Source organism: Barbatula barbatula, assembly GCF_947034865.1.
Source record: "Barbatula barbatula genome assembly, chromosome: 5".
Lineage (NCBI taxonomy): Eukaryota > Metazoa > Chordata > Actinopteri > Cypriniformes > Nemacheilidae > Barbatula > Barbatula barbatula.
In genome coordinates this window covers 16,938,130-16,965,213 of record NC_136769.1, presented here as the reverse complement: position 1 = coordinate 16,965,213, position 27,084 = coordinate 16,938,130, and the positions used below count along the sequence as shown (strand labels likewise).

At 39.9% G+C, this 27,084-nt stretch overlaps 1 protein-coding gene across 2 annotated transcripts; it reads right to left on the bottom strand.

The window, feature by feature from the left end:
* Positions 1 to 2,736: 2,736 nt before the first annotated feature.
* ints1 (integrator complex subunit 1) lies at positions 2,737 to 24,480 on the bottom strand. 2 transcript variants are annotated; one of them, XM_079456535.1, is made up of 48 exons: positions 24,361 to 24,480; positions 23,905 to 23,992; positions 23,525 to 23,812; positions 22,954 to 23,150; positions 22,650 to 22,787; positions 22,411 to 22,570; positions 22,228 to 22,333; positions 21,955 to 22,141; positions 21,130 to 21,275; positions 20,884 to 21,025; positions 20,204 to 20,380; positions 20,014 to 20,122; positions 19,811 to 19,931; positions 19,623 to 19,700; positions 19,379 to 19,536; positions 19,032 to 19,128; positions 18,726 to 18,817; positions 18,567 to 18,627; positions 18,282 to 18,479; positions 18,058 to 18,187; positions 17,794 to 17,973; positions 16,813 to 16,962; positions 16,556 to 16,735; positions 16,367 to 16,471; positions 16,037 to 16,204; positions 15,851 to 15,962; positions 15,613 to 15,771; positions 14,439 to 14,585; positions 14,241 to 14,339; positions 14,023 to 14,147; positions 13,668 to 13,925; positions 13,426 to 13,585; positions 13,149 to 13,280; positions 11,754 to 11,934; positions 10,852 to 10,975; positions 9,973 to 10,103; positions 9,810 to 9,897; positions 8,021 to 8,268; positions 6,108 to 6,237; positions 5,881 to 6,014; positions 5,211 to 5,403; positions 4,864 to 4,985; positions 4,650 to 4,759; positions 4,435 to 4,548; positions 4,077 to 4,147; positions 3,909 to 4,000; positions 3,719 to 3,828; positions 2,737 to 3,020 (listed from the first exon to the last, which is right to left on the bottom strand). In XM_079456535.1, the coding sequence occupies exons 2-48, from the start codon at positions 23,957 to 23,959 to the stop codon at positions 2,905 to 2,907; spliced, it is 6,579 nt and encodes a 2,192-aa protein (XP_079312661.1). In that variant the 5' UTR covers positions 23,960 to 23,992; positions 24,361 to 24,480; the 3' UTR covers positions 2,737 to 2,904. The 2 variants fall into 2 exon arrangements, with proteins under 2 accessions (XP_079312661.1, XP_079312660.1); XM_079456534.1 differs by having other exon boundaries at positions 2,751 to 3,020; positions 4,435 to 4,551.
* Positions 24,481 to 27,084: the final 2,604 nt, after the last annotated feature.

The following is a 27,084-nucleotide window of genomic DNA, read 5'->3' as shown; positions in this document are numbered from 1 at the left end:
ATTACTCGCGCTAAAAGTTTCGCGTGAGTGACGCGATCTAGCGAATTAAGCGTTTGGCGCGAGTAAATTACAAACAAAGTCAATGCAAAGACGCGAATAGACACGAACTCGAGGCAGGCGGCGCGATTGACGCGCATTCCGCGAAGGTTGAAAATATCCGTCAGATCGCGTCACTCATGCGAAAATTACGAACGTTTCCCGCGAGTAATAAAGTGCGTGGAACGCGATTGTTGCGTTTGTTGTCAACCCAGCATTACATTGCTTTTTAACGCATAATTTGATCATTCATGTCACAAACACCCGATATAGTCCAAACCACTGTCTATCTGTCTTTCTTCCCCCGATTTCAACGTATAAAAGTAGTTTTCCTGACAATTCTTTCACGTCCCTTGTATCTAAAATAAACTTTTCAGCAGCCTTAACTAGTCCATTACCGATATTGGGGTCATATGACCTTGAAACTACACTGTAAAATTGTAGAACCTAGGTTTTTTTACAGTTTTATTTACAGATTTTCATGTATTATTATAATAAGGTCAAAACAGTTAAATTACAGAAAATACCGCAAATAAACAAAAAAAACAGGAAAAAACATTTAAGGTGTTATTTTTACGGTAGGCCTATTTTTCTAGCAACCCAGCTGCAGGAAAATTTTCTTATTTTACAGTCTATTATTTAATATGGTCAAAAAACGTCAAATTACAGAGAAAAACTGAGAAAACCACATCACAGAATATTTCTGGAGCCCCAGCCGCCAGGAAATGTCAGTTTTTTACAGTGTAACCTTATTAAAAGTTAACAAAAGCTTTCTGCAATATGTTGAAATGTAACATAAATCAAGAAATGTATTGCATTTAAATGCCAATTCAAAATTGAAACTATTTATTTTGCATCGCTAATAGATTAAAATCATATACTTTATTCATAATTTACTCAAACTCGTTTCAAATCTGTATGACTTGATTCTGCAGTAAGATGAGAAAATATTTTAAAGAAATTGTTGTTACATTAACATTTAGTCATTTAGCATTTAGTCACTTTCCTCAGTGGGCCTGCGTTAACAACGCAAGGTTGTGGGTTCCATCCAGGGATTGCAGATACCTATGTAAAATATATAGGATAATGCTAAATCGCTTTGGATACGCGTCTGCCAAATGCCTAAATGTAAATTTAGCAGACGCTTTTATCCAAATCGACTTACAAAGAGTTCAGGGAGCATTTCGATATGTCATGAAAAAGAGCAATTGTTGGTAACAGAACAACATTATCCCTCATTGGCTTCCACTTGAGACAAAACCATTTCTCAAAATATATTCTTTTGTGTTCCACAGAATGAAGGGTCGTAGGCTATACAAGTTTTGAATGACATGAGGACGAATAAGTGGCTGGCAGATGCTTTCACACAATGCATTTCAGTTATAGTTTTTTTTTTACTTTAATGGTGTTTCCCATAAAATCTGACATTGGCATCCCGATAGGAATTTTGGCATAGTTACATTTAGTCACGGCTGGTAGCTTAAAAAACCCCACAAAAATAGAAAACGGCACAAGCATACCAGTTCACATAAACGAACGATAAACACAACACGCGTGCAGCTGTATTGCACATGTCGTGAAAATGATATAGCGCTTATTGATGTCAGTGACTCATCACACTCACTTCTCACTGATACGCCATCAAGTCCGCCCAACCCATTCTGTCACTCATCTCCGTTCCGCCCCAGTGCCAGCCAGAGTATGAGAACTTGCCTTGGGAATCTGACCAAAAGGCGGTTAAAGCATCTGGGGCGAGCCGATGAAACTCCGCTAACCGAGCTTGTGAAAGAAATGCGCGTTACGTGACACCTCACAGGTGCAATTATGACCGATCAAGCGCATCCAGATGACGGCGAGAATTGACTAACATCACCGTCTCTCTGAGGAAATTAGCGGGATATTTAAGTAGACCCGAGAAGACAATTTGCACCCTTGCGTCGAAAAAGTTTCCCGTCAAATTTGAGCGTTTATCATCGGGAAGGTTAAACGGATGGGTGTCTTTCTGTTCTTTCGAAATGAGGAGCCACAAATCAAAGGAGACAGTTTTCACAAACATCCCCAAATTCCACTTATGACATGTTAAAAGCAGAGGGGAGAACATGCATGAAACCGCGAAACGGCTTTCATCAGGCAGACTTCGCTGCGCTCGCTGAGAGCTGTCAGTCGGGGCGGAGGACAACGTTCCCCAATCACCAGTGCGGGCATGTCCGCCGGTCTCCTTCTACAATACACAGAAACCCGCTTCATCGGAGCCCAGGGTAACCAGACACCCACACACTCACTCTTAGCGACCTGCTCGAAACAAACTGCCCTCATGCCCCCTCCACACACAGAGCTTTGGTCGGTATGATTGAACAATTACCGCCACGCTTAATTTAGCCGCTCCTGAGAGCGATGCGCGCATGACGGCGCGCTCTTCTTCGATCTCGCAGAGGCTTTCAGATGAAATCAGTGACACTGGACATGAACAACTTGCACTTTCATGGTAAATTGAAGTCTATCAAAGCATTCGTAGCATAGTTGAGATCTGTTAGGAATAAAATGCGATGGAAGAGGGGGTCTGAAACCCTCATTTCAGCATGCGGGGAAAGAGTACAGCCTTCCCGGATTGTCTTATAGAAAGTTATTTTTAGATAAGAAACAACAACAGTCTTACAGTAGGTGTTATGGCACGCTGGTTAAAAGCAAACAGAAAAACTAGATTCGATGCTTTTTATGGTTTCATGGTTTTATTATTTAAAGCGATACAGAAATGACAAACACTCCCAGCGGAGGAACAGCACATTTTTATCATAATTTTGATCAATGATGATGAATTGTGTCAACAGCGCATGACACGGAGTTAAAACGAAAGGTTAAAACGGATGTCTATGTTGTTGCTTCCATGCGCAAGACCTTCATGGATTCTGCAATCATAGAACTGGTGTCTATCTGACCGTAGATGCCCACCAAAAATGCTTTGTGGAGCAGAATATCAGCATGCTCTGGAAAGACAAAACGCAAAGAGGTTTCCTTTTAGATACAGTTTCACTGCAACGACATAAACAAACATTACTGCGTGCGCATGCACTCTTTTGAGCCCAAACTTGACTTCCGGTGCACATCCGCAAATAATAGAGTGCCTGTAGATTATTTCTGATAACAAGCAAGGGAAAGTACACTAGCTAGCGGGTTAAAAGTATTTCTAGCCAGTATTAATCAGTAGAAGTGCCGTTACTTGGCTAAACTTAAATGCGACAAAGTTACACCACCCATTCAACAAATTGTTTATTTAATACACTTATCGTACAATAAAATAAGTTAAATAAAATATAAACGTATAAAGTTATATTGTTAGCCACTAGCCAGTCCGTTCAACAAACACAGACCGGAAGTTAACGTCGACCCAGTCACATTTGTGTCCGAAAGAAACCCACACCCTTAGAAAATATTCCAGGTTCAACACACCTTAAACATTATCAAGAACATCTGTGGCATGCTGCCGACTACCATAGAATGAGTTTTTTAAAAACAAGCACATGCCTATAGGTCAATGCATTGTTTTAGGATAAATGTTTAAAACTTAAAAAAAAAAGATGGACACAACTATCCACAAAGTACAGTTTGCGCAGAAAAAAACCACCCACGCCAATTACGTCAGTGAAGCAAAAGTACATCCACCCACAACAGTTCGATAGAATACCTTGACAGAGCAGCACATATTCCGGCAGGTTCCTAAGGGCTGTCTGCACCACATCAAAGTTCCCGCTGCCCAGACAGTACATGAAGGTTGGCAGAAATTCAGCAGCCATGCTAGAGTCAACAAATATAACAAGAGTTAGAATGTAGTTGTAATACATTTCGTCTATAAACATACAATCTAAGACTGTCACCTGGGGATATTCTGGATACACCGCAGGGCCAGACTGAACGCCATGTTACGGCACACCTCCTCAGGTGAACTCATCAGCCTCTGAAGATCGTTCTGATAAAACACGACATATTACATGTACCTGTATAATCTTGTTGTTTTTAAGCGTGCAATGCTGCCATGTACTAACCACAAAATACTGAATAATTTCAGGATTCCTTTTGGATTTCTCGTCCACTTCCGTCAATCCCTCGAAAACATCTAGAACAAAATACACCATTATTGATATGATATAATTAATAATGTAAATGTAAAATATTCAAATAAAAAATAAGTAAAAACATTCTATATATTTTACAATTTCAATTCTATGAATACATTTTATGAATTATAAAAAAATATATTTTTACTAAAAAGAGTGTTGCTCTCCCAGTTCTGTTTAGTTTTCTTTTAATCTTTTTCTGAAAAATTCTATTTCTGGTTTGAACCAACCCATTCCTTTTCCCTCTCAAAACAGATGGTTTAAAGAAGTGTTTTACAGATCTCACCCTCAATAGCTTCTCCTCTAGAGATTTTCTTCAGGCATTTGGTCATGTCGGCTGCAGTCAGAGGCATAGAGGACGTGATGTTGACCAGCGGGAGGGAACCCGATGACGAATCATCTGCTGAATTTATGAGTACATACTGTATAAGAGACAGAGGTTTTGGAAAATAATATATCACACGTTTGTTTCCTTGTGATGTAAAGTGTGCGACTCATCACCATCTCTGTCCTCTGCAGCGCTCTCCGAGGAACCAGACTTTACAGGCAGAGTCAGTCCAGCAAGCAAAGACTTGAGCTGCGCCAGGTCTGGATTCTCAGTGGACAGACCCCTATAAGAGTGAAAACACCAGGAGCACATTTACATTCACGATCTAAAAAGGGTGACTAATAATCCAAAAAAAGTGCAAAACAAAAACACACAAATAAAACTTACTGGAGAACATCAGAGTGTTTCTGAAGGAAGGGCACAGCAGATGCTGCATCGTAGGTAATGTATCTCTGGATGAAATGTACGAATCTATTTATGATCGGCAAACGGGATGATCTTTTAAAGTTCTGCAAGAAAATTGTTTCAGATTTATGCTCGGTTTAATATTTTCAGTGGATAAGTAAAGGATATGATATGCTTAGAGTATATTAGCAAAGATTAAACTAAAAATATATTTAATCCCAGAGAAATGTAAAAAAAGCAAAATACCTAATTACAAGCATTAAACAAATGTATATTTTCGATTTAATTATGGTGGTTTATATTCCATTTAGTGTGAAGGCTTGCTTTACCTGTAGGACTTTGATGAAGGACAGCAGACAGTCCTGCAGTGCCCTCTGGTGGTCAGAATGGAAAACCAGCGGCTGCAGCAGCTCCAGGATAGCCAGAACATCACTGAAGAAGGTGACGTGGTTCTGTTGCCTGATCTCATGCATGTTCAGATGGACGCGGCCATGCAGAAGAGCAGCAATCATGGACAGGTGTCTGAAAACACACATCACTCTATTACACTTTTAGAGAAAACACAGAAGACAAGAACAGACGAGGATTTACTTTGAAATGTACTTCATCTTACTGTGCACAATTTACCAGTGCTTGTTTGTAAAGCCTTTTTATAATGTATATAATATGAAACCTATTGGTATTCATCATTTCCACCACAACGTGACACATTTCCGAGTTCATTGATGGCAGATTGACATTTGACCTGATAATGAAAACATTTAAAAATGAAAGTCATTCTTTTATATATATATATATATATATATATATATCAATCTGCCAACAATTATTACCTATTGAATATTTAATTCAACTCGGAAATGTGTCACGATGTGTTGGAAATTATAAATGGCAATAGGTTTCATGTCTTTAAAACCAAGTGCTACACAAAATCCAAGTATGATCTGTGTGCTCAAAGATCTTTTTTTTTAACTGTTGAAAAGGTGCCACGTAGCAAACCTGAGCAGAAGCACCGGGTGGGACACGGCCAGTTTCCTGCAGGCAAGATTAGCATCGGCCACACGGTTCTCGGCAGATTTAGAGTCTCCTGTGTCAGCTAGCAGGGTGATGAGACGATGCACTAGAACATCAAACTGAACACAAACCCACACACACCCACTATAATCATCACAAACTCTGTTAACAGGAACTTCATGATATCAGGTGTCACATGGCGCATGTGTTACCTTGCAGGTGCTGCCGTCGGCTGCTCCCTCTCCGCTCCGCGAGGCCTCTGGTAGGCGGACGTGATGGATGACCTCTGGAAAGTGCAGGTAGATCTGCAGTAGCAGCGTCTGACACCTCTTACTCATTATACTGAAAACGGATGGACCACATTTTACTGTCATTTTATCAGAATACCACAAACACTAAGGTACAAAAAGTCCCGCTACAGCCCTTGAGACATTTGCATGGCGTAACTAGGGAAAAGCAGTGATGATGGTTTACAACAAGGCCATCATGTTATTAGCCACTGAAGAACACTCGAGAGGCGCTCACAACTGCTTGTTCAATCAAGCGGAGGGCTGTTTAACCACATTTTGTTGCCTAATTGTGGTTTATGCCTGTTAATCCGCTGTTGTGTTCACAAGCAACAGATTGAAAAACTCCCAACAAACACACAAGCGTTTATCCCACTAAACACACTTTACCCTGTGTAGCAGACAGCTCAGTTCCATTTAAAAACACTGCAATGTCTTCGTCTGACCCTTTCCCAAGCTTTCCCCCTCATTAAGGGGGTTTAATAACCAAAGGCACATTCATAAAATGAAGCACAAGCAGTCTGATCTGTCTGACAGCCTGGTCTGAGCCGCGATTCACAACAAAAGCCAAAGGAAAAGCTGGAGTCTTAATCCTCCTGCATTCATTATATTACGCCGAGCTTTCTGGAAGATCACAGCGGTGAATGACTTCAACTGCCTCTCATTTCACACCACAATAGCTAATTACAGCTCCTCCCACTATTGTGCCCGCTGCGAGTGTTTTTCTGTTGTTTGATGTGAGGCCTCTAGGAAAAAAGTTCAGGGTTTTTTCTGTTAGGAATGTCTGTGTGTTTGGTTGCATTGGGCAAACACTGACCTCTGCTTAAGGCCGTGCTCTTTGTTGCATCTTTTATTTATTGTGCTTGTGGTTTTTCATTGGCTGATTTTTAGAGGGAGCAGTCTGGGCGATGATCTATATTATGCCAATATAGTTAATAAGTGAATACAATGTAATGAAGGCAGGAGGACTAGGATGGTTATTTATTTAAATTGATTTTGTGTAAATTCTTATTTTATGTCAATTTAAAGCTGCAGTCCATAATCATTTTGATTACAAAATAAAAATATATTATAATAATGATTTACAAATTCAAGCTTAATTTCATGGTAAATGCTGACTTGTCCTTAACCAGCGTAAAGATAAGAACATAGAGTAACCTCCAATAGAGGTTGGAGGTCAAAGTATTTTATTTTTAATTCAGTGTTGTATTGACAGTTAAAGGGATAGTTCACCCAAAAGTGAAAATTCTGTCACCATTTCCACACCCTTAATTTGTTCCAAATCTGTATAAATTTGAGCAATTTTCAGTTCTGGGACATCATTCACTACCATAGATTGTGTTTAACTTTCTTTCTAGATATTTTTAAGAATTTAAAGGAAACAGCACCTTTGACAACCATGGTCGTTTTTCTCACTATGGTAGTCAATGATGTCCCAGAACTGAAAATGGCTAACATTCCCCCAAAAAGCTTTCTCTGTGTTCAACAGAAAAAATAAACGTATAAAGGTTTGGAAAAACTTGAGGGTGAGGGAATAATGAGAGAATTTTATTTTTTGGGTGAACTATCACTTTTAAGCAGGCCGGCAAAAAAAATCTACCATTTCATCAACCTAGCTGATGTATCCGTCTCTATAACTAGACAACCAATAAGAAACTGAAATAAAGACGAAATTGAATTGTATTGGAATAAAGAAAGCATGTGTACTTTGTTGTCACTTAAACTGTGGCTCCAAAAGTTGAAGTGAATGTTAAAAGGAAGTGCTCACTGGTCATGTAATGAGGACAGATCCTGTTGAACAAAGAATGTATTTCCCAAATGGAACTGAGAGGACATACCTGTCTCCCCACTTTTTAACACAACTGATGAGATACTCTGAGACTTTCTTGACATTGTCGAAGTCTGAGTGAAGACAGCTGTGCAGCAGAGGCAGGCGGGACTGAAGGAGAGAACAGGAGACCTGGTCCAGATTGCTCTTGGAGGTCGGTGAGTCACGGCAGTTCAGTTCTGACTCAGACAGGATGAGATCCACCAGACTTATTAGCTCTTCAGGGCTCAGCTTCAAGACAAACTTCTCAGTGCGTTTCTGCGAAAACATACACACAACCAACAGAGCCTCTTACTTTGCTGTGAACAGCTTAAAGAGTCATAATTTAGTTTTACATGATCTGACTCTAAGTGAAATGTAAAACTAAATTATGACTGTAAATTACAGGCTGTACTTTTAAAACCTTTACAATGACTTGTTTTCTAACCTACATACAAAATAACTTATTTAAAATTGTATTAGTTGCTTTAGCTCTAGAAGTAACAAAAAACAGGTTCTGATATAAATTAAAGGTCCAGTGTATGAAATCTAGCGGCATCTAGCGGTGAGGTTGGGAATTGCAACCAACGGCTCACTCCACCCTCCCTTTCGATGCACAACGGTGGCCGACACAGGAATAAGATGTCGTCATGTTTTGTTGCTTCTTTGGCGAGGGAGATAACATATTTACGAAACGCACTCTGTAGAGCAGTTTGTCTGTACGTCTTCAACTTATTTCGGGGGCAAGGACCCCTTAGATGAGAGATGCATGAAGCACGGACCCCCTTATACTAAATGCATAAACAGATCTACTCAAATAGAAACAACCCTTATTGTCACAGCAATATTATGTTAAGACATTATATTGTCATTGCACAAGCACAACGAAATTGGAAAAGGTTTGGAAAATTAGCACTATTATGCATGTTATTGTTGCACATACAAACTTTTCTGTGTATTATATTTATTGTTATTATAGATTCTTTGATTATTTTAAGGGATTTGCAGTATCGTTGTCCTTTTACTGTGAGATGGACAGTTAAACATTTACTAATCCTGAACCTTAGTTTTTATTACGGCTTCAATGAGATGACCGACCCAAAGCCTATTCTAGTGGAGATAGAGGTTCTGGATGCGAAAGAAATCAGTGCAGATATTATGCATTCTGTTGTAAAAGCACCTTTTTAATAAGTGTAATAATTTTTTCCCCCCTTCTCTGCGAGTTGCAGATCTATAATTCTGAGCTCCGTTGTCTTTCTCGTGGATCAGCAATGTCGCAGCTGTCACGCGTAATTCACCAGTTATTTCTGCAGGCCATCATATAAGACTAAGGAGAGCGCTTTACAGCTTTAACAAATTTCAACAGAAGTTCAAAAATATATGTGAATGCACTTTATTTGCACACAACGCCTATCCTGCGTACTCTGAAATCATCCGATTTACATTAGAACAAAAAAGTTGCCTGTGAGTAAACAGTATTTAGCGGACCCCTTGCAGTTCCCCCCGGTTGAAGACCCGTGGTTTAGCGCTACTGTAGAAACAACATTTCCATGAATTCCATGAAAGGGGACCCACGGTGTATGAAGATAGAAATAGTTCATTCTAAGGTAATAAAAACATATGTATATTATATAGCATTTCTGTCGGTTTATCCTCCCCAAAAAAAAAACAATCACAAACGGCACCTTTTAAAGTGCTCGTAGTTGTAACATCAATACTGTAAATATTTTTCCATTTTCTGTGTGGACTGAAGTAGAATTTTAAGTATGTTTACACAGAACAAAAATCTTTTAGTGAGGAAAATGCAAGTCCAGCCAAACCTGAGGAGTTTTCTGGTCTCGCCCCTGCCAGATCCGAGGAATGTGACTGCAGGCCCACAGAAAGTCTAGAGCTGAGGTTGGGTCCAGCCTGGAGAACAGATGACACTTACTTAAGTAAAGTCTTGCATAGGAAAGATGACAGTGCCGGGATGTATTCGCTCACCTCTGCTCTCTGTTTTTGTTAAGCAAAGAGCTGATGCACTGATGCAGTGTGCTCCAATTGGACTGGTGTGTGAGCAGGGCCAACAGATACGGCCTGTAGGAGGGGGCCACATTCACACAACTGCCTTTAACCTGAAACAAACAATGGGAAAGTTAACAATTAGCATAATGTCAAGTCCACATTACCGCTTATTTTAACCACAAGTTTAGCGAGGAAGACGTGCTTGGACAGGATGTTTAAGAGCGATTCTGACAGTGTATATAACTCTCAAACAGAGTTCCCACTCTAAGCCAAATGTCAAATTCCCTGACTTTTACTGACTAAAAAGTTTAATTTCCATGATTTATAATGAATGAAACCCTGTCTTTGAAGAGGTCGTTTTTATAGGCAATGACATTTTGGCTCAGTTAAGAGCTACAGGTGACTTCATTTGACTTAAGTGATTGCCAGGTATCAAGCTGGAAGCGAATAAAATGGCCCTGAAGATAAAGACAACATTACACAAAAAAATTTAAGAAACCAAGATTAAAAATACAGTATAGAAAATTATATTTTGATAAATGGAAACTAAAATGTAAAGAGACAAAAAATTCCCTATTCCATGATATTCCAGAAATTCCATGACCCATGCTGAAAACAAACCAGACTATACCGCACAGGTGATCAGGTTTGAGACCAGTATTCTCAGATAAAATAGCACAAATACACATGACTCCTACGAATTGCCATACCAGATCAGATTAAGTTTTTGCCATTTTAATGCACAACATGCATCAGGCGGCCCGCAAACATCTGTGTGTTGAATCAGTACAACGCACTACTTCTACAACACTGCCCACACCCACTTACATTGTCACAGTTCTGGAATGCGTTTTTTACCTTGTTTTGAGCAAAGAGCAGCTTCTGCTGAAGATCCGAGCACACAGAGGTCACCTCGGGGTCAAGCAGTTCCAGCCAATCCACCAACAGCCCTGAACACGAGCCAGGTTTCTTTGCCTCAGAGCTGCCAGAGAGAACAAACGCTCATCAGCCCATACAATGCACCGTGTTCTCAATAAATGTCAGTAAAATATAACATACATGGAGGTCGCAATGTTGTTATAGAGTAGCCCTAAACGGACAAACCGCTCTACAGAGTGACTTTTGTAAATACTTTATGTCCTTCAGCATGAAAACAAAGATATCTTAGTTTTGTGTTAGCCACCGTGACATTAAGCAGAAATTCAACCTGAATGATAATAATACATGATGACAAAAGCCTTGGCTCGCTAGAAACCATATAAACCATCTTCACCCCAAAACGGTGGTCGTGCTTTTTTTCCAAAAAGCACCAGTTTCGCCTCTTTGTATCTAGATTCTATACTCTTTGTGCTTAGTTAGACTTTTTTTGCATTGAAGTAAATAAGATCTTTAGGTCTATTGAAGCTTCAGAGGACTTTCTAGAATATAAGACATAACAAGAGGGTTAATAATAATATAATTTTCTTTTTTTTAGATGTTATATTCCTTTAAAACATTAAAATAAGACCAAATATGAAGGAACTACAGGGGTGGACAAGGTTGCCCTGCTGCAAAACCAGTATCCTCTAGTAAACCCAGACTAATTTGTTTTTGGTCTCACTATGGTAACTTGTGCTGTTGTATGCGCGATCGAAAGAAAGCATTTATCAATTTTTACTGTGTTCCATCCCCACCTAGAAACAGTATCACCAGCACACAGTAAGGAAACCTATAAAGTGTTGTTGGCCCCGTGACGAGACAAAGTGACTCATCACACTCACATTTTGGAATCCACCTCTACTTTCACCCCTCGCTCCTCTGTTTCCTGCAGCAGGAGAGAGATCACCATGGCGACGGGGCCCGCTGTGTTACCGGGGGCTCCGGTCTCCGTACCGACAGTCATAAGCATGGACAACAGCTCCTCCAGATACGGGGACTTTATCTCCATCAGCCCCTGCAACACTACACACAAACACGTTTGTTTTGATCGAATGCAGAGTGTTCTTGAAAAACACGCACAGGTCCAGGAATAAAAAACAAGCCAATCACAGACTGCAAAAATGAGAACCACCTAATGCTTCATTTCCGAGTAATCGCCCTCCTGGCCCCCAGCCCTCCCCACAGTAACGTTCATGAGGGTATGCTGTCTCTTTCAAACTAAACCCAGTCGCTGGACGTAAACAAGCTCTGATGTGTGGCCCTGCTGTGTGTGGTTGTTTTTGTTTTGAGTGAGTTTTTAGGGCGGCATATTAAAACGTATAAAGAGAAACACATTCAGGACAGCAGTGGCGATGCCGGCCATGAGTCAGACGCAGCCTTCCGGAGAGACTGACTAATGCTGGCAACCAACACGCATAGCTCGACTAACACTGTATATCTCACTTTCCCTCTCTCCTCGTCTGTCAGACCTACGTTGGCCATGGATATTTTACAAATAAAAACGATTTGAAAATATTTTCCGTGGCATATGTTGTTTTTAAAGCCCGGTGTGTGGTTGTAAAAGGGGCTATTATTAAAGTTAATAACTTTGGCTAATGCATTTAAAAAGGGACATATTATATGTTTTCCTCTATGATTCTCTGTTTGCCCGAGGTCTACTTACAATGTGTGTCTGGTGTCGAAACAGTCTTAATTTAGTTTTTTATGACCATTTTGCACCATTTCTCAGGTCAGTTACACACAACTCATGTGAATGGCACCGAAACAGTGAGAACTACTATAAAAGATTGTAAAACATGAATTCATTTACATGGAAAGGAAGACTTCTGTTGTGTCTGAAACCGCTCCCTTGTTTTCTGTCCTTCAGTATTCCCTATAAAGCTAATAACATTTGAGTGAACATCAAGAAGTGAATGAAAATGAGAGTGATTTCGGAGACTGACGTATAGTATATAGCCTGCGTCTGACAGTACTGTCGCTGACGTTCGTCATAAACATAACGATTCGCTTATATTACAACCTGTGTGGCCTTTGTGGATTATTTGTGGATAAATATTGACATTTGTATGGTAAAAAACCTTTGGTAAAAATTGTCCAAACAGCATTTAAACAAATGGTTTGTGCCTTTACAATAGTATTTAGTAATAACATTAACACAGGTTTACATTCTTTTTTATAAGATCAAAATGTAATTCATCACCATAAGGCACCTGAAAAACACATGGTGACTTAAATACCTTTTCTTATGAGTTCAGGTTCAACGTTGCATCTCTCTCCAGCTTTCAATGATGCAATAATGCCCTTGATCGCAACCTCAGTGTCACGTCTGTATGCAAGAGCATCAGCCAAGTGCAGAAACCCTGTACGAACTTATGGGGGAAAAAAAGTCACACAATCACAGAGAAAGTTGGAACATTAAACTACAATATGCCAGCTCTGTGCTGCAAGTTTGAGGTGTTACAATGCTGTTTTTTCATCAAATCTAATAATATAACATGATAAAGACCCACTCACCATCTGTGATGCGATGTTTGTGAGAGTACTGAGCGGCCAGAGATTTCAGGAGGCTTTGGAGTGGTCCTGTTTCTACTGCTGAGCTCTCCAGCCAGGTCAACATCTGAATGACGGCGTTAAAGAACAGTGTGGAGAAGCCGACGTCCTGAGACACCAACCGCTACAAGAGAAGAATGATGGGAATGAGCAGGAGATCAAGAACCTGTATCGATGAATATGAAGTAAATATGTAGATTTCATGCCTGGTAGAGATGGAGCTGGCGCAGTAGAGGGCAGGAGATTGTGTGGCTGTGATGCATTGCCATGACCAGAGCTCCAGCGTGGGTGGAACTCAAAAGGGCTGCCAGGGCTTGTAAGAGTCGTCCAGCAGCGCCGCCGGCTTGCTGGATGTTACCCTGCCGTGCACGTAACACCTCTTTGGCCAAAGACTGCTGCAGAGCTAAAGCCAAGGGCCGGACCGGGGGTGGAGGCCAACGTGGATCCACCTGCAGTGGAAAAAGCTTGAGGGCGAGAGAGAGAATCCACAAATCAAAATCAACTTGATGGAAGTCTATGACTAGAACTAGATAATTCACGGATCAGAATGACATGGTGTACCTGTAGTAGAATCGCTGCGAGATCGTCATCAGGGCCGATGACAGACACCTGACTCACCGCTCTCATCTTTACAGAGCCATGAGGTGTTTCAACAGTAACCTTAGCCTTGTTCTCGTCTGAACTGTCTGTAACACATTTGAATAAATCAAATTATTATCACATAAGCCCTGATGGCACTTTATGGTAAAAACATCTAATCTACAGGTGTAGAGGCTGACCTCTGCGTGGAGGAAGTGAAGCACTGAGCAAACTATGAAACGTGTGTCCGCCTGTTGCTCCTCTCTCATGCTGAACCTCAACAAGATGGGCCATGTAGTCTACAGAAGAGTCATTAACATGTAAACACATCCGAGATCATTTGACACACAAAGAATGATGGGACAGTGGAGGCATAGAGTGAAATAAAACATGCTCACTTTTATCCATAATGTTCTGCTCCAGTGTCTGAGGATCATGGGATACGGCCTGGTCCAGATACTGTAGCAGTTTGCTCATGCTGGAGACGGGGATCCCGAAAGACTGGACGAACAACAGAAGCTGCTGAGGCTCCAGGTCCTGAAGGGCTGCGGAAAGAGTCAGAGAAACAAATAGAGTTAAACATGACTGCTGTCTGTGTGCCAGCTAATTGGTTCTTTAATAATTAAAAACACATTGAAAATGTCTAATACCCAACCCACAATACCCGAGTAAAAACTGAGAATATTTCCATATAAAAAAAAGAAATCACAATGGCATGTTACAACCCAAAGCAAATCCATTGCTTGAATCCAAAACAGCAAGAGTAACGAATTACAATGTATAAGTAATGAAAGAGTAACGATTACAATGTCCTTAAAATTACATTTCATGCCGTGCGTAATGTTGCCATGTGTGAATGTAAGCAGTCTCCAACACTGTAAAGCCGAAAGTGAACGAATGACAAAGTTATTGGCTTGGGAAAAAAGGAGTCGACTCTGAATCACGTGAACGAGTCGTCTGTCGTTCTATTTTCAGTTCCGCATCAGATTTGTGTCTCTCCGTGTAATGCTCGCCTACGTTCCATTTGAGACACTGCACGCGGTAGACCAATCACAGACCATCTGACCAATCAGATCAGAGTAGGCTGACAGAAAGGAGGGGATTAGACAGATGAATCGCTGAACGAATCATTTGAGAGTCAGTCAAGAAGTAATGTAATAATAACGCCGTTAATAAGTGTTTTTACACTGTGTATGTACATACACTTAATGGAAACTCCAGAAACCAAAGTAGGACCTTAAAAATCACAAAATATTTACTCTTAAATATTCAGTAACTTCATTTCATTTCTTCATTTCAGATTTTCATTTCAAACTGATTTGGTGTTACTGATATTTTGGAATAATCTTTCTCTAATTTAAAGGGATAGTTTACCCCAAAATAATAAGTCTGTAATTGATTTACACTAAAAATGTATCTGATTTATACAACGGAAGTCAATGGGATCCAATGTTGTGGTTGAGGAAAAACTCAAGAGATTTAAACTTATAATTTATCAATATAATAGCACGTAATATAATTACGTTCTATTTTTGACATCATTGTTCTTAAATACGTTAGCATCCTTCATACCCGCATCAACCAATCGGGACACCTCGGAGCGGATCATTCTCAACTTCAGCCAATCAGGCAGCAGAAGGGCCTCCTCAGACGTGTCAACCAGAAAAGCAGTAGGAAGGGGCTTTTTGTCAGGAAACCAGGTATCCAACAACGTGTAAAACTCAATCTCCCCTGAAAAACAACACACATTTACTACAAATCAAACAAAGTATCCATCAGCCTAGCCCACCAACAGAATAGAGACACTGACCTTTAGGGGGTCCCACAGTGAGCAAGATGACCATGGCATGGACCACCAGAATGTGCATAGTGGCCGTTTCTCCTGAAGTCCATCGCAAGAACACTTGATCCTGAGACTCTGACTGTTGAGTAACATATGAATAATGTTTTTCATAAACCAAAAATAATAAGTGCGTCCAGCTTAAATTCTTCTTACCCAGCTATAAAGGTCCTCTCCCTCTTTAGTCTTCCTCATACGTCGGATGTAGGTAGAGAAAATGGATATCAGAGCAGAGAGAACGGCGTCGGACTCTGGCCTGCAGGAGTGCTTGGAAAACAGGCTGTTCATTATGGTGGAGCGCTCTACTATCAGACGTGCCACATCCTAAGGGACATGCAGAGAGGAAATGCCAGCCAGGACCGAGGAAGCAGGAAGTGAGACAAGAAGTTATTTTATAGAGAGATCAGTAGAGCGCCACATGAGTGAATCAAGTGAGAACTCATTTAGCATGAGAAATCCTGTTGTGTTCAAATCACATGACCTCACCAAGGCCAAATCATTGTGGTGTGACTGCTCCTCCACCGGTGCATGCTGGGAAAGGTAGATCAAGTAGGCACTAATGGTTTGAGGATCTGTTTCCACGTGAATGGCCTGTAAATAAAAATCAACGTCTCAATGAATATCGATTGACACCGTCATGCATAAGCATAAACCATGTGGCATATACAGACTGACCTGCTGCAGGGCACTGGCGGTCAAGCCTCTTACGCTGTCAAACAGAGGCAGTTTGGGTAGGTCCTGGAGGAGCCACTGGTAACCTGGCAGTAACTCGGCATCTCTCGAGTCTTCCTCCATGAGCTGATCTCTCTCCTCGCCATCCCTCAAGCCTCCCTCCGTCAGCACCAGAGACAAACCCTGATTCAAACATCACATTTGTTTATCACAATCCTACAAATCTAAATGAACCAAAAGTTGGTGAATGGGGGAATTACCTTCATGGCCAGCACTCTGGAGGCCACCTGGGAAGAACTGAGACGGCGTAGGAAATAATCCAGGACCTCACATGTGGTCTGTTCATCAGCTTTAGGACCCAACAGCAGGTCCTGTAGTCGCCCGAGCAGCTGCCTCTGTTTCTGCTGTCTCTGTAAAAAGAGAAAACCATGATAAATAATAAATTTAAATAATAAATTTAAAAGCAACCTATGAAAGATGATTGTGTAATTGTTAAATGAAAGCATCCTCAGGTGCACCTAGACACTATAAATTACTTGTAGAATTCTTAAAGGTGCAGTAGCAAAAAAATAACCGGATTAGCCAGTGCTTTATTTGTTAGTTCCGAGGTGTGTCAGATCCGTGTCAGATCCGGCAAGATAGTGAGGAGGGAGAAGTAATGGATTGTGCAATCTCTGAGGGTTTTTCTATCCAAATATTTAGATGTATTGAAAATGTGCATAAAAAGCCTAAATGGAAACAGACATGGGAAGATAATCTCAGAATTATCAGAGAAATTGTACAGGACTTTATCTTAAATTTACCTTTGTTGAAATGCGCATTAAGGTGATGGAAACAGTTTATTGCCATAATAATGATGTTGTGAATATTTGTGCATGTAAACAGATAAAACACAGCCCTCTACATTGGTGTAATTCAGAATTCTGAAATTTAAGGTTAAACTTAAATTACACCTGCGGCCGAGTGCAGGTGGATGCTGCTGTATATACGTTTAGGCATTTAGGTATTTAATCATCCCTTAACCGTATTTCTGCAGAAATAAAGTCATACAGGTTTGAAATGACAAGAGGGTGAGTAAATAATGACAGAACTTTCATTTTGAAGGTGAACTACTCCAAGTTAACTAAATTAGCATGGGGCAGAAAAAAACTATTATTAACTCTTAAAGTTATATAAAAAGTGATTCTTGATATGAAGGGTATTGATAAAAAACTGAAATGTGAGGTTAGCCTGAGCTTTACCTGTCTTTTCTTCGCTCTCTGCTCTTTGCTTTCTCCTTCCTCCTCATCATCAACAGAAGAAGCATCATCGGCCGCATCGTGGAGGAGGAATTCACACAGACACTGAACAGGCAGCACGTCCAAGGAGCCTTCGCTAGACTGGACGAGATCAGCCAGCCATGGCATAGACTGAGAGGAGGCCTGGATGAAATCAGAAATGAGCGTTAACCAATTAGTCACAACTCTATATAAAGAAAAAACATGCAAGTGAGTGTGTGTGTTTACTTGTCTCTGGATGATATTGAGCAGGAAGTCAGGGCTGCGGCTTCGGCACAGCAGATGGCCAAGTCTCAGGGACTGGTTGAGGCTCTTCACTTGCTCCAGTATTTGAGGAGGTGGTCTTCGTGGGGGGCCCCTGAACACAGAAGAAAACCAAAGAACGTGTGTATCACCAACCTGCATTTATGCGTTCAGTGATAATCTCGAGAGAAATGAACAGGGAGTCATACTTTGGGTCGAGGCTGGTGAGCTGGGACAGCAGAAGGCTGTTGCTCTCAGTTATGGTTTGCTTGGTGGAGGCGGCAGCCAGGTGGCTCTCAAAGGCCAAGATCTCCTGCCTCTCCTTCTGAGAGATCTGCAGCTCTCGGTTGATCATCTCAGTTTTGGTCTCTTCGTCAGCCACCGTGCATGGAGGGTATGAGTAGTTACTGATGAAAAAGAAGAAAAGTAGCTAAAATAAAAAAAAACAGGTAACGACAGCCATGTTTCAATCGGATCACGTGCAGAACACTAACTTTGTCATAACCATCTCCATCAGCATTTTCAGAGAGGGATATCCATCCCAGGCTGCCAAACCTAAAACCATCAGCGATAACATCAACATCACACAGCAATCCGGTGGTCTTAATATGATGAATTGTGAAATGCAAACATTGCGTATTATCCACCCATACCGATCTTCTGTGGGTTGAATGCTGCTACCACAAGAAGCAGGAGCCAGGCCTTCCAGTAAAGTGTCGAAATGGCCAGATTTGGAGGTTGATACCTAACATGGAACACTAAAGTCATTTCACCACCCCTAAGTTAAAAACATTCCGGCCAAACACAGTGATGGATGCCAGGATCAGTCCAACCACAACTTTCAATGCTAATAGCCCATGACACACGGTAATTATTTGGCAATACAACGCTGCTGAGTCACAGCATAGCGAAACACAAGTGAAAAGCAGAATAAAGTGGGTGAAAGGTAAAAGCCATACCCTGATGGCAGCTGGATGTTCTCAGGGTGATGGTACGTACAGAGGTTCAGCACGGCGTCTATCAGTTGGATCCTCTCCACCCGTAACACCTCAAGGTCTACAATTAACAGCAATCGTCATCACATGACCATTTGTGTTCACATTATCGTGTTTGAAGTACACACAAACAGAAGAAAACTTCAAACAGGACGTGCCTTTGGCCGTGTCTGCTGATCAGTGTTTGGCGCCATGAGCGCTGCATTTATTTGGACAGTTCACAGTACAGTACTGTGTACAGTACAGTACGTTCACAGTAACTTTAATTGTAAAATACGTAAATGCATTCTTCTCAACCAGGATTATCTTACCATCAGACTGAACTCCGGCGGCTCTTTTAACCAGGTGATCGGCCAGTTCCATGGCATCGGCAGGGCCCAGCGGCAAATCCCGTGAAAGACCGATCACCAAGATGCGCATCAGTGTGTCCTCCAGCAGAGGAACCTCAGAGCACAGCCGGAGAAAGAAACTAACAAAGAAACAAGACGCCTGAGCTCAGGTCGAACACAAAAGCGTGTATTATTTACTAAAATTCAGAGACAGATGATCTCTTACTTTCTTTCACTCTCAGGTGGCCAGTTATCCCACTTGTAATATGTTTCAGGCTGCTCTGTGAAAAGCACCTTGTGGAGGCTGTCCGAAGAACAAAACCAGTAAAAAAAAAGTCATTCATTTTGAGTATTGAACATACATGTGTCCGGTAACATCCAGTAAAATCCTTTGGGATAGGGGTCCATACGTACCAGTGGACATAATCTTTTGCTCCGACTTTGCTGATGGTAGGAACAACAGAGTGCAGCCACCACACAGCGTCTCTCTGGATAGCAGCAATCTGGTTCTGAAATGCCCTCAGCACCTCCAGGTCTGAAACAAAGACACGTGTGGATCCTTATGAGTGTAACAGTTCCCACCATGTGACACATGAAAAGTCAATGAGAGATCTTACTCCTCTTCTCTCCTTTGTCCCAGACGATGCCAGCCTCTTTCACCTGAGCAGTGATGCCCAACATCATTGAAACTGTCAGCAGATCTGTCACTTGGATAACAAAGCGCTCCTAAAGCAAGAAAATAATATAAGAGTCATGTCTGCGTAAGTGTCCTAAAGTGCACACAGAAGCTCAAGAAGAAGTGCTCACTTTGAACTCCATATCTACATAACTGGCCTCCTTTCTCTCCTGCATGAGGCCCAAACAAAAGGACTGGAAGTTGATCTCGTGTTTGGTTTGTTTAATGATTTCTCTTAGCAAGGCACGGGAAGCACGCAGGTAATCGTCCTTGTTGGTCAGCAGGTCCTGGAATACCATAGCCAGAAACTGGAAGACAAAAACAAGGCAAAGAATATTGACTTTGTAATGTGTCAACACAGGGGAAGCCCCTAAGGGGGTCTTAAACTAATGTAATAATGACTTTCAGAAGTTGAATTTATTGTGATTTTGTGATTATTAAAGGAGCATAAAGGAACGCAAAAATGAAAATTCTGTCTTTGTTATTCCAAATCTGTGTAAATGTCTTTGTTCTGATGAACACAAAAGAAGATCTTTTGAAGAATGTAGGAGAGCAAACTGTTTTGTGTCACATTTGACTTCCATTGTAATTTTTCCTACTATGGTAGTCAATGGGGTGCAAATATCTTTCTCTGTTTTTATCGGAAATTAAGACATTTATACATATTTGGAATAACGCAAGGGTGAGTAAATGATGACAGAAGTTTTATTTCTAGGTGAAGCATCCTTTTAATAAAAATGGAAAATGATCAAGACATATGACCAAAGCTAACTAAATGTTTCCAGTTGTTGGTGGATTAGTACAAAGTTACCTTGGGCGCCTGCTCTGGGCTGTGCTGCAAGAGTGTATGGAGCACTTGCATATTATTGGGATTTCTGGCATTTGACAACTCATTAAAAATCACAAACTTCACCATGGTGCCCAGATTATCTCTGTGAGCATTCAAAAGCTCCCTGCAGAGAAAACAATGGACAAATGTGAATTTAAAAACAATAAATAACATATTGTATATCCTTTAAGCTACTCAGGAACACGGGACTGAAAAAGTGATGTTTACCTGACACACAGCATGTAGTGGTTGAGGAGAACTTTAGGTTTGAGACGGATCTTGATGAGGTTTGATATGACCTCCATATCATCTGAGCCGTGTGTGTTACAGTTCATACAAAGAGACATGAGAAGATCCTGTGCTGGCCGAGTCAGCTGGACAACAACACAAGCAACACCAAACAAAATCATCAGACCAGTGGTTTTATATTGTCTGTGTTGAATGAAACCTTCTACATTTTTCATATGTCATAAGTCATTATTGTCGGTCACCCTTTATGTTTGTCTGTAGGTTTCGCATATATTTAGCCAACAGAAAATATTGTAAAGAGCTTTTCAACTTTGACAACACAGTGTTAAAATTATTTACTACAAAAGTAGAAGTTTGGGATAAACACACTTTCAGTTTGACAGTGTCGATATTTTGACTAATGGTTGTTCGATATAATATGGTTAACGTTGATATCACAATCAATTCAATTTGTTTATAAACAGATTTGAAAACTGATTCGAAGAAAAACAACATAATAAGGGCTGTTAATAATCTAAAAAAGAATAAAATATTGTTCAATTGATTAAGTCTACTAATAGGGCTGTCTAACAATTAATCGCATCCAGAATAAAAGTTTGTGTTAACATAATATATGTCTGTGTACTCTGAATATTAATTTGTATTTATAAACACACACACATGTATTCTGTAAACACAAACTCGTATTCTGGATGCAATTAATCATGATTAATCGTTTTGACAGCCCTATCTTTTAACAAAACAAATAAACAGAAAACATTAGTAAAGAAATCAACCTTTCCACAATTTGGCATGTTCATGTACCTTTGGATTCTGCAGCCACATCTCAAGTCTCTGGATAGCCATCAGACGAACCTCTTTGTAGCCACACGTTGCGGTCAGAAGGCGCAACAGGTTCCTGGACACGTTGTCCATTGGCTGTCTACGGTTCAGCTGGTCCCTCAAAACATCTAAAACATACTCCTCCACACTTTCAGCCAAATCCTCATACCTGAAGCAAAATAGTTCAAGAGTCTCAAACTTTCAAACACCAACTGCAGCATCCAAACATATAAACACCAAAACCAGACGCAATACCTGGGCATGATCTGTTCATCATCCTCTGGGCTGAGTTTCTCCTCTGCAATTAAAAGCTCAGTCTGACCTTCATCTTCATCTGGTGTGGAAGGATGGGGGCTGTTCCCTAAAATCCAGAACATATACACTATTAGTAAAACACATTCCAGGCTTTGACAGAGTAACAGGCTCACAGACACCAACCTGCACTGAGATCTCCCCCTGATCTCCCTGTATCGGTCTGTAGTAGCATACTCTTAGGAGGCATATTGGTTGTGAAAGCGGTCTGGATGTTGTCAACGAAGGTTTTACAGTGCGAACTGTCCACCCATATACGCTCACCGAGCGAGTCCTCAATGTAAACCTGATAACCAACACATTGACTGTAAATCAATTCTATGATCAGGCTGATATCGACATATGACACAGACATTGTCACTCACTTTGACAAATATCTCAGGCCAGTTTTCATCCTCCTCATAGGCGGCCATTAACAGATTGCAGGCCAGAACAGACACCAGGTTGTTTCCCTTGGCCTTGAAGTTAATGGAGGCATCACGGCGTAGCAAACTACAGAGAGCCTAAACAATGACATACAAACGTACAAAATATATGTTTGATCAGTTTGTGTGTTCCATGCGAATTGAGCTCCAGACCTTGGTCTTGAAAGCACCATCTTTGAATGGGGTCCCTTATCAGTAGCACCTTCAAAGATGTTTATATTATAAAAGAAAAAATGTTATCAACCTCTATGACACCTTCAGTTGCAAAAACGTTGGGCTTGATTTTGGCAAGGAACATAAGGCTGAGGTAGAGCGTCATGTCAGGCTTGGCCCGGTTCATCTTCAATTGTTTGACGGCCCCACAGAGAACACCCTCAATGCGGTCATCATTACCCTCTGCTTCAGCTGCCTCAATCTCATCCAGAAGAACAGCAGGAGAGACTGAAACACAAGCAAACATGTTATCTGAATACTGTCAAAACATTTGGATTAAAATATTTCCATGGATGAAACTGGAAATTATGAAAGCTCTTAAAGGGATAGTTCACCCAAGAATGAAAATTAGGAGTTACTCACATCTAGTCGTTCCAAACCTGTATAAAAGGATTTGTTTGGTTGAACACAAATAAATACATTTGAAATAATGTTATCTATTGACTTTGTTCAAACACACAAAGAAATGTATACAGGTTTGGAACAACTTGAGGGTGAGGAATATATTACAGAATTGATATTTTCAGGTGAACTATCCCTTTAAATGAGATTCTTTAGATTCTCTGCAGTTTAAAGAATATGTAGTTCTCCATTATTCTTACCCTCAATAGGAACTACAGATGGCTCTTTGATGGAGGGAGAAATTGATCTTTTGTCAACAGCAGCCACCTCAGCAAGGCGTGCGAGGGCGCTGGGTGGAGTAGAAGAGTGCTTTGGCCGTTTGGATAGGCTGGACAGGCTAGAGGATGAGGGCAGGGATGAGGGTGGCTCTCTCTTGCGGTCCGGAGGCAAACCCGTAGATGCCGGTTTCAGAAGAGCTGGAATTGCTTTTGGCTCACTGCTCTGACTCTTCGATCCAAGGGCAATAAAATCCCCTGGAGGTGGGTGACCTGAGGAACATCAAAAGACAATAAAGACACTTCATGCAGGGCTACTTCACCTATGGCGTTTTACTGTATGTAATCACAGTTAAAATACTTACCTGATGGTTTGGTACTACTAGGACGCCTAATGCTTGTCGGTTTTGGCCTATTCATTGTGACACAATTTCAAGCTCGAGCTTAGTGAAACTGTAAGACATAAAAACATTCACGTAACTTATACTGTACACATATCTTTTGTTATTTATCTTCGGTCCCCACAGCATTCACTTTAGTAATCCTGCTATGAATAAGCATGATTCAACTTATGATTTACGTCCATCTAGATTTCTTACTTTAACTCCATTTCAATAGACTAAATATTTGTGCACAAACTGTAACTGTTTGGTCTTTACAACATTGTCTTGACAGCTAATGTATTAGCAAGACACCAATAGAATACTATACGGAACTTTTTGGCTAAAAAAATCGTCTGATGCATAATATTACAGTATAGGACATACAATAGACCACTAGTGTAAAACGAGTAAATTTATATTTTACATTTTTAAACCTACCTCTGTTTTCCAAAGGCTCTGCTACATGATTAGCCGTGTAATGCGTTTCACCGTCGGCTGCAGTGAGAGATTATGCGCTCCGCAGCGCCACCTGCAGCACTGGAGTCTAACTACAGGCTCGCACCAAAGGGAATGGATTCATGCATTTATTTCTTCTCATTTAGCAGTTTGCTCCAAAGCGACTTAAAAATGCGGAAGTATACAAATTTGAGTTTGTTGAGTGATGCATAGTTTGGATAGAAAATACTTTTAACTAATAGTTGTTTTACATTTCTTTTATTACATTTCTTTTATATAATTATAGTCATTGTCAGCTGAATTATAATGTTATTGTTTTATTAAAATGAATTGTAATACAATATAATGTATCCTAAAAGCAAAACCAGCTACAACATTTGAATACAAAAATATTTAACTTGTTTACATGAATTAACATGAGCTAGAAATGAGCAATAAATAACAATGAACAATACTTTTACCACATTTATGTTCATTTTAACATACACTAAATTAGCGGTTGTATATGTTACATTACAGCATGAAATAAAATTAGCTTTGTATTTACTAAATGTAACAAAAACTTAAAATGGTTTAAATGTGCTCATTGTTAGTTCTTGTTAGCTAATGTATTAATAATGTATGTTTTATGATAATAAAAGACACCTAATTGTAATGTGTTATTAGGATTCTTTGCTGTTGACAACCATTTCGCTTAACAAAACAGTATATCGAGTATAAACCTTTTGCAGTCAGCACAAAATAGCCTAAATAAAGTCTGCCATAATACTTTTTTATTGATCATTTGATTTTGTTTCACCATGGTCATCTGCGCCATAAATTGATTATGTAATCTAATGTCTTGAGCAAATTTGTAAATTATAGCAAAATTGACTCATCAATGTTCATGATTGTCTCAAGGCATGTAAACAAGCTTACAATTGTCTCAAAATCTCTTCTTAAAAGACATACTCAAGGTGATTAAATGTCCCCTTTTGGCACTATTTCTATTGGTCCTTTGGAGACTACAGGGAATGATGTTTCCAAGGAACTTGACTTTGTGAATGATGTCAGAGATGGAAACAGACATTACTCTGCCAGTCTGCTAGCCGAATGAAAACACAACTTTCACCCAGAAAATAAAACACAGCACATACTGTAAGGTACTCAGCAAAAACAACACATGCTTGTAATCTGCTCTCTTCAAAGAAGGTACACATGTGCCTGGTTACAGTTGCTGTATACTGTTAAAATGTATTCCTCTAATAGTGATCAAAAGCTCCTCCAAAAGCCTTTCAGATGTCCTTTATAAAAACTCTCAAAAATGTTGTATATGGAAGAAACAAAATATGTCTTGTTTCCTTACCTCAAGTGTTTTCGCTAGACATTAATATTTATTTTAATGGATTCTTTCATTGCATACTGATTAATTTGCGTCAAGTCAACAGGCAGGATTTATTAACGTGTTCACCACACAACACTACCCACTGTTTTTCGTATTAGACATATTTTCAGTGATGTCAGTGGCACGCTTAGTCATTCCACCAAATATAACTTTAGTGTCATAGAAGTATTTTCCAAAGAACCATTGTTTGTCTACAAAGCCTCTACTAGACATGTGGGATTAAACTTCTCTTATTTATCAAGATTTAAAAAGTCTATATTTGTGGATTCTGTCTACTAGTTAATTGGTAATGCAACCCGTTCTCATCAATCTGCATACATATAACACGACTTTACAAACTGTTTACAAACAAATGACAACATTAACATTTTTTGCCATTGTGGATTTCTTTAGAAGAAACTATAGTTCAATTAAAAAAAACATTAACAAATTGTCATAAAGTCTAAACTTTAATCAAATAGTTTTAATAAGAATAAGGCAGGTCTGTCTATAGTTTAGTGTAAGCTGCAAGAAAGCTTAAGAAAATGAGGATGTGGTTCCACTTAAAAAGATTTCTCTTTTGACTTTCACATGGTGGTTTCCCACAGATCCCACGGGAAGCATGTCAGTCCATCACTTCTTTTGTGTTATTTGAGCTAGATTTCAGTCCTTTTTTAGGTGTGTATATAGATGAATGGTTATGCTGCTTTGCTGCCTTACAAAAGGTCCAAAGATCGGGTGTGGGATTTTTTTGTAATTTGATATTTTTGTAACACAATTTAACTAATTTCAAAACTTCATCATAATTTACTTTAGTGCTTTACGTATAATATCTATAAACTATTTATTGTGCCTGTGCATACACATCTCACACAGTACCTCCTAAAATTCTATAGACTATACGAAGGATGATGCTTTGTATAATTGTATTTACTCTATATTCACTTGGTGATACAGATCTGGAACTTTAATAAAAGCCACTCAGATTCCCGTAACTTTTATATCATTAAACCCATATGCTGCCTCAGAGGAAAATATATTTGCATTAAGTCATCCACTGGCAGAGACAGAGAAGGAATAAGCAATGTATGGGACTAAATCTGTCATCTACACAAACATTAAAAAATAAAAATGAACATAAACAAAATAACATAAACAAATAAATGCAATAAATCATCACTGTATTTCTAAAATTTGCATGTACAAATTCCCTGTTTTTATTATTTATGATTTATGGCAAAAACATATGGAGATACAAGGTTTCAGAAGGACAGCAGCGATATGTAATGTTTCTGTAACCCATTAGCACAGTCCAGGTTCGATCCGGGGAACACAATTTTTGC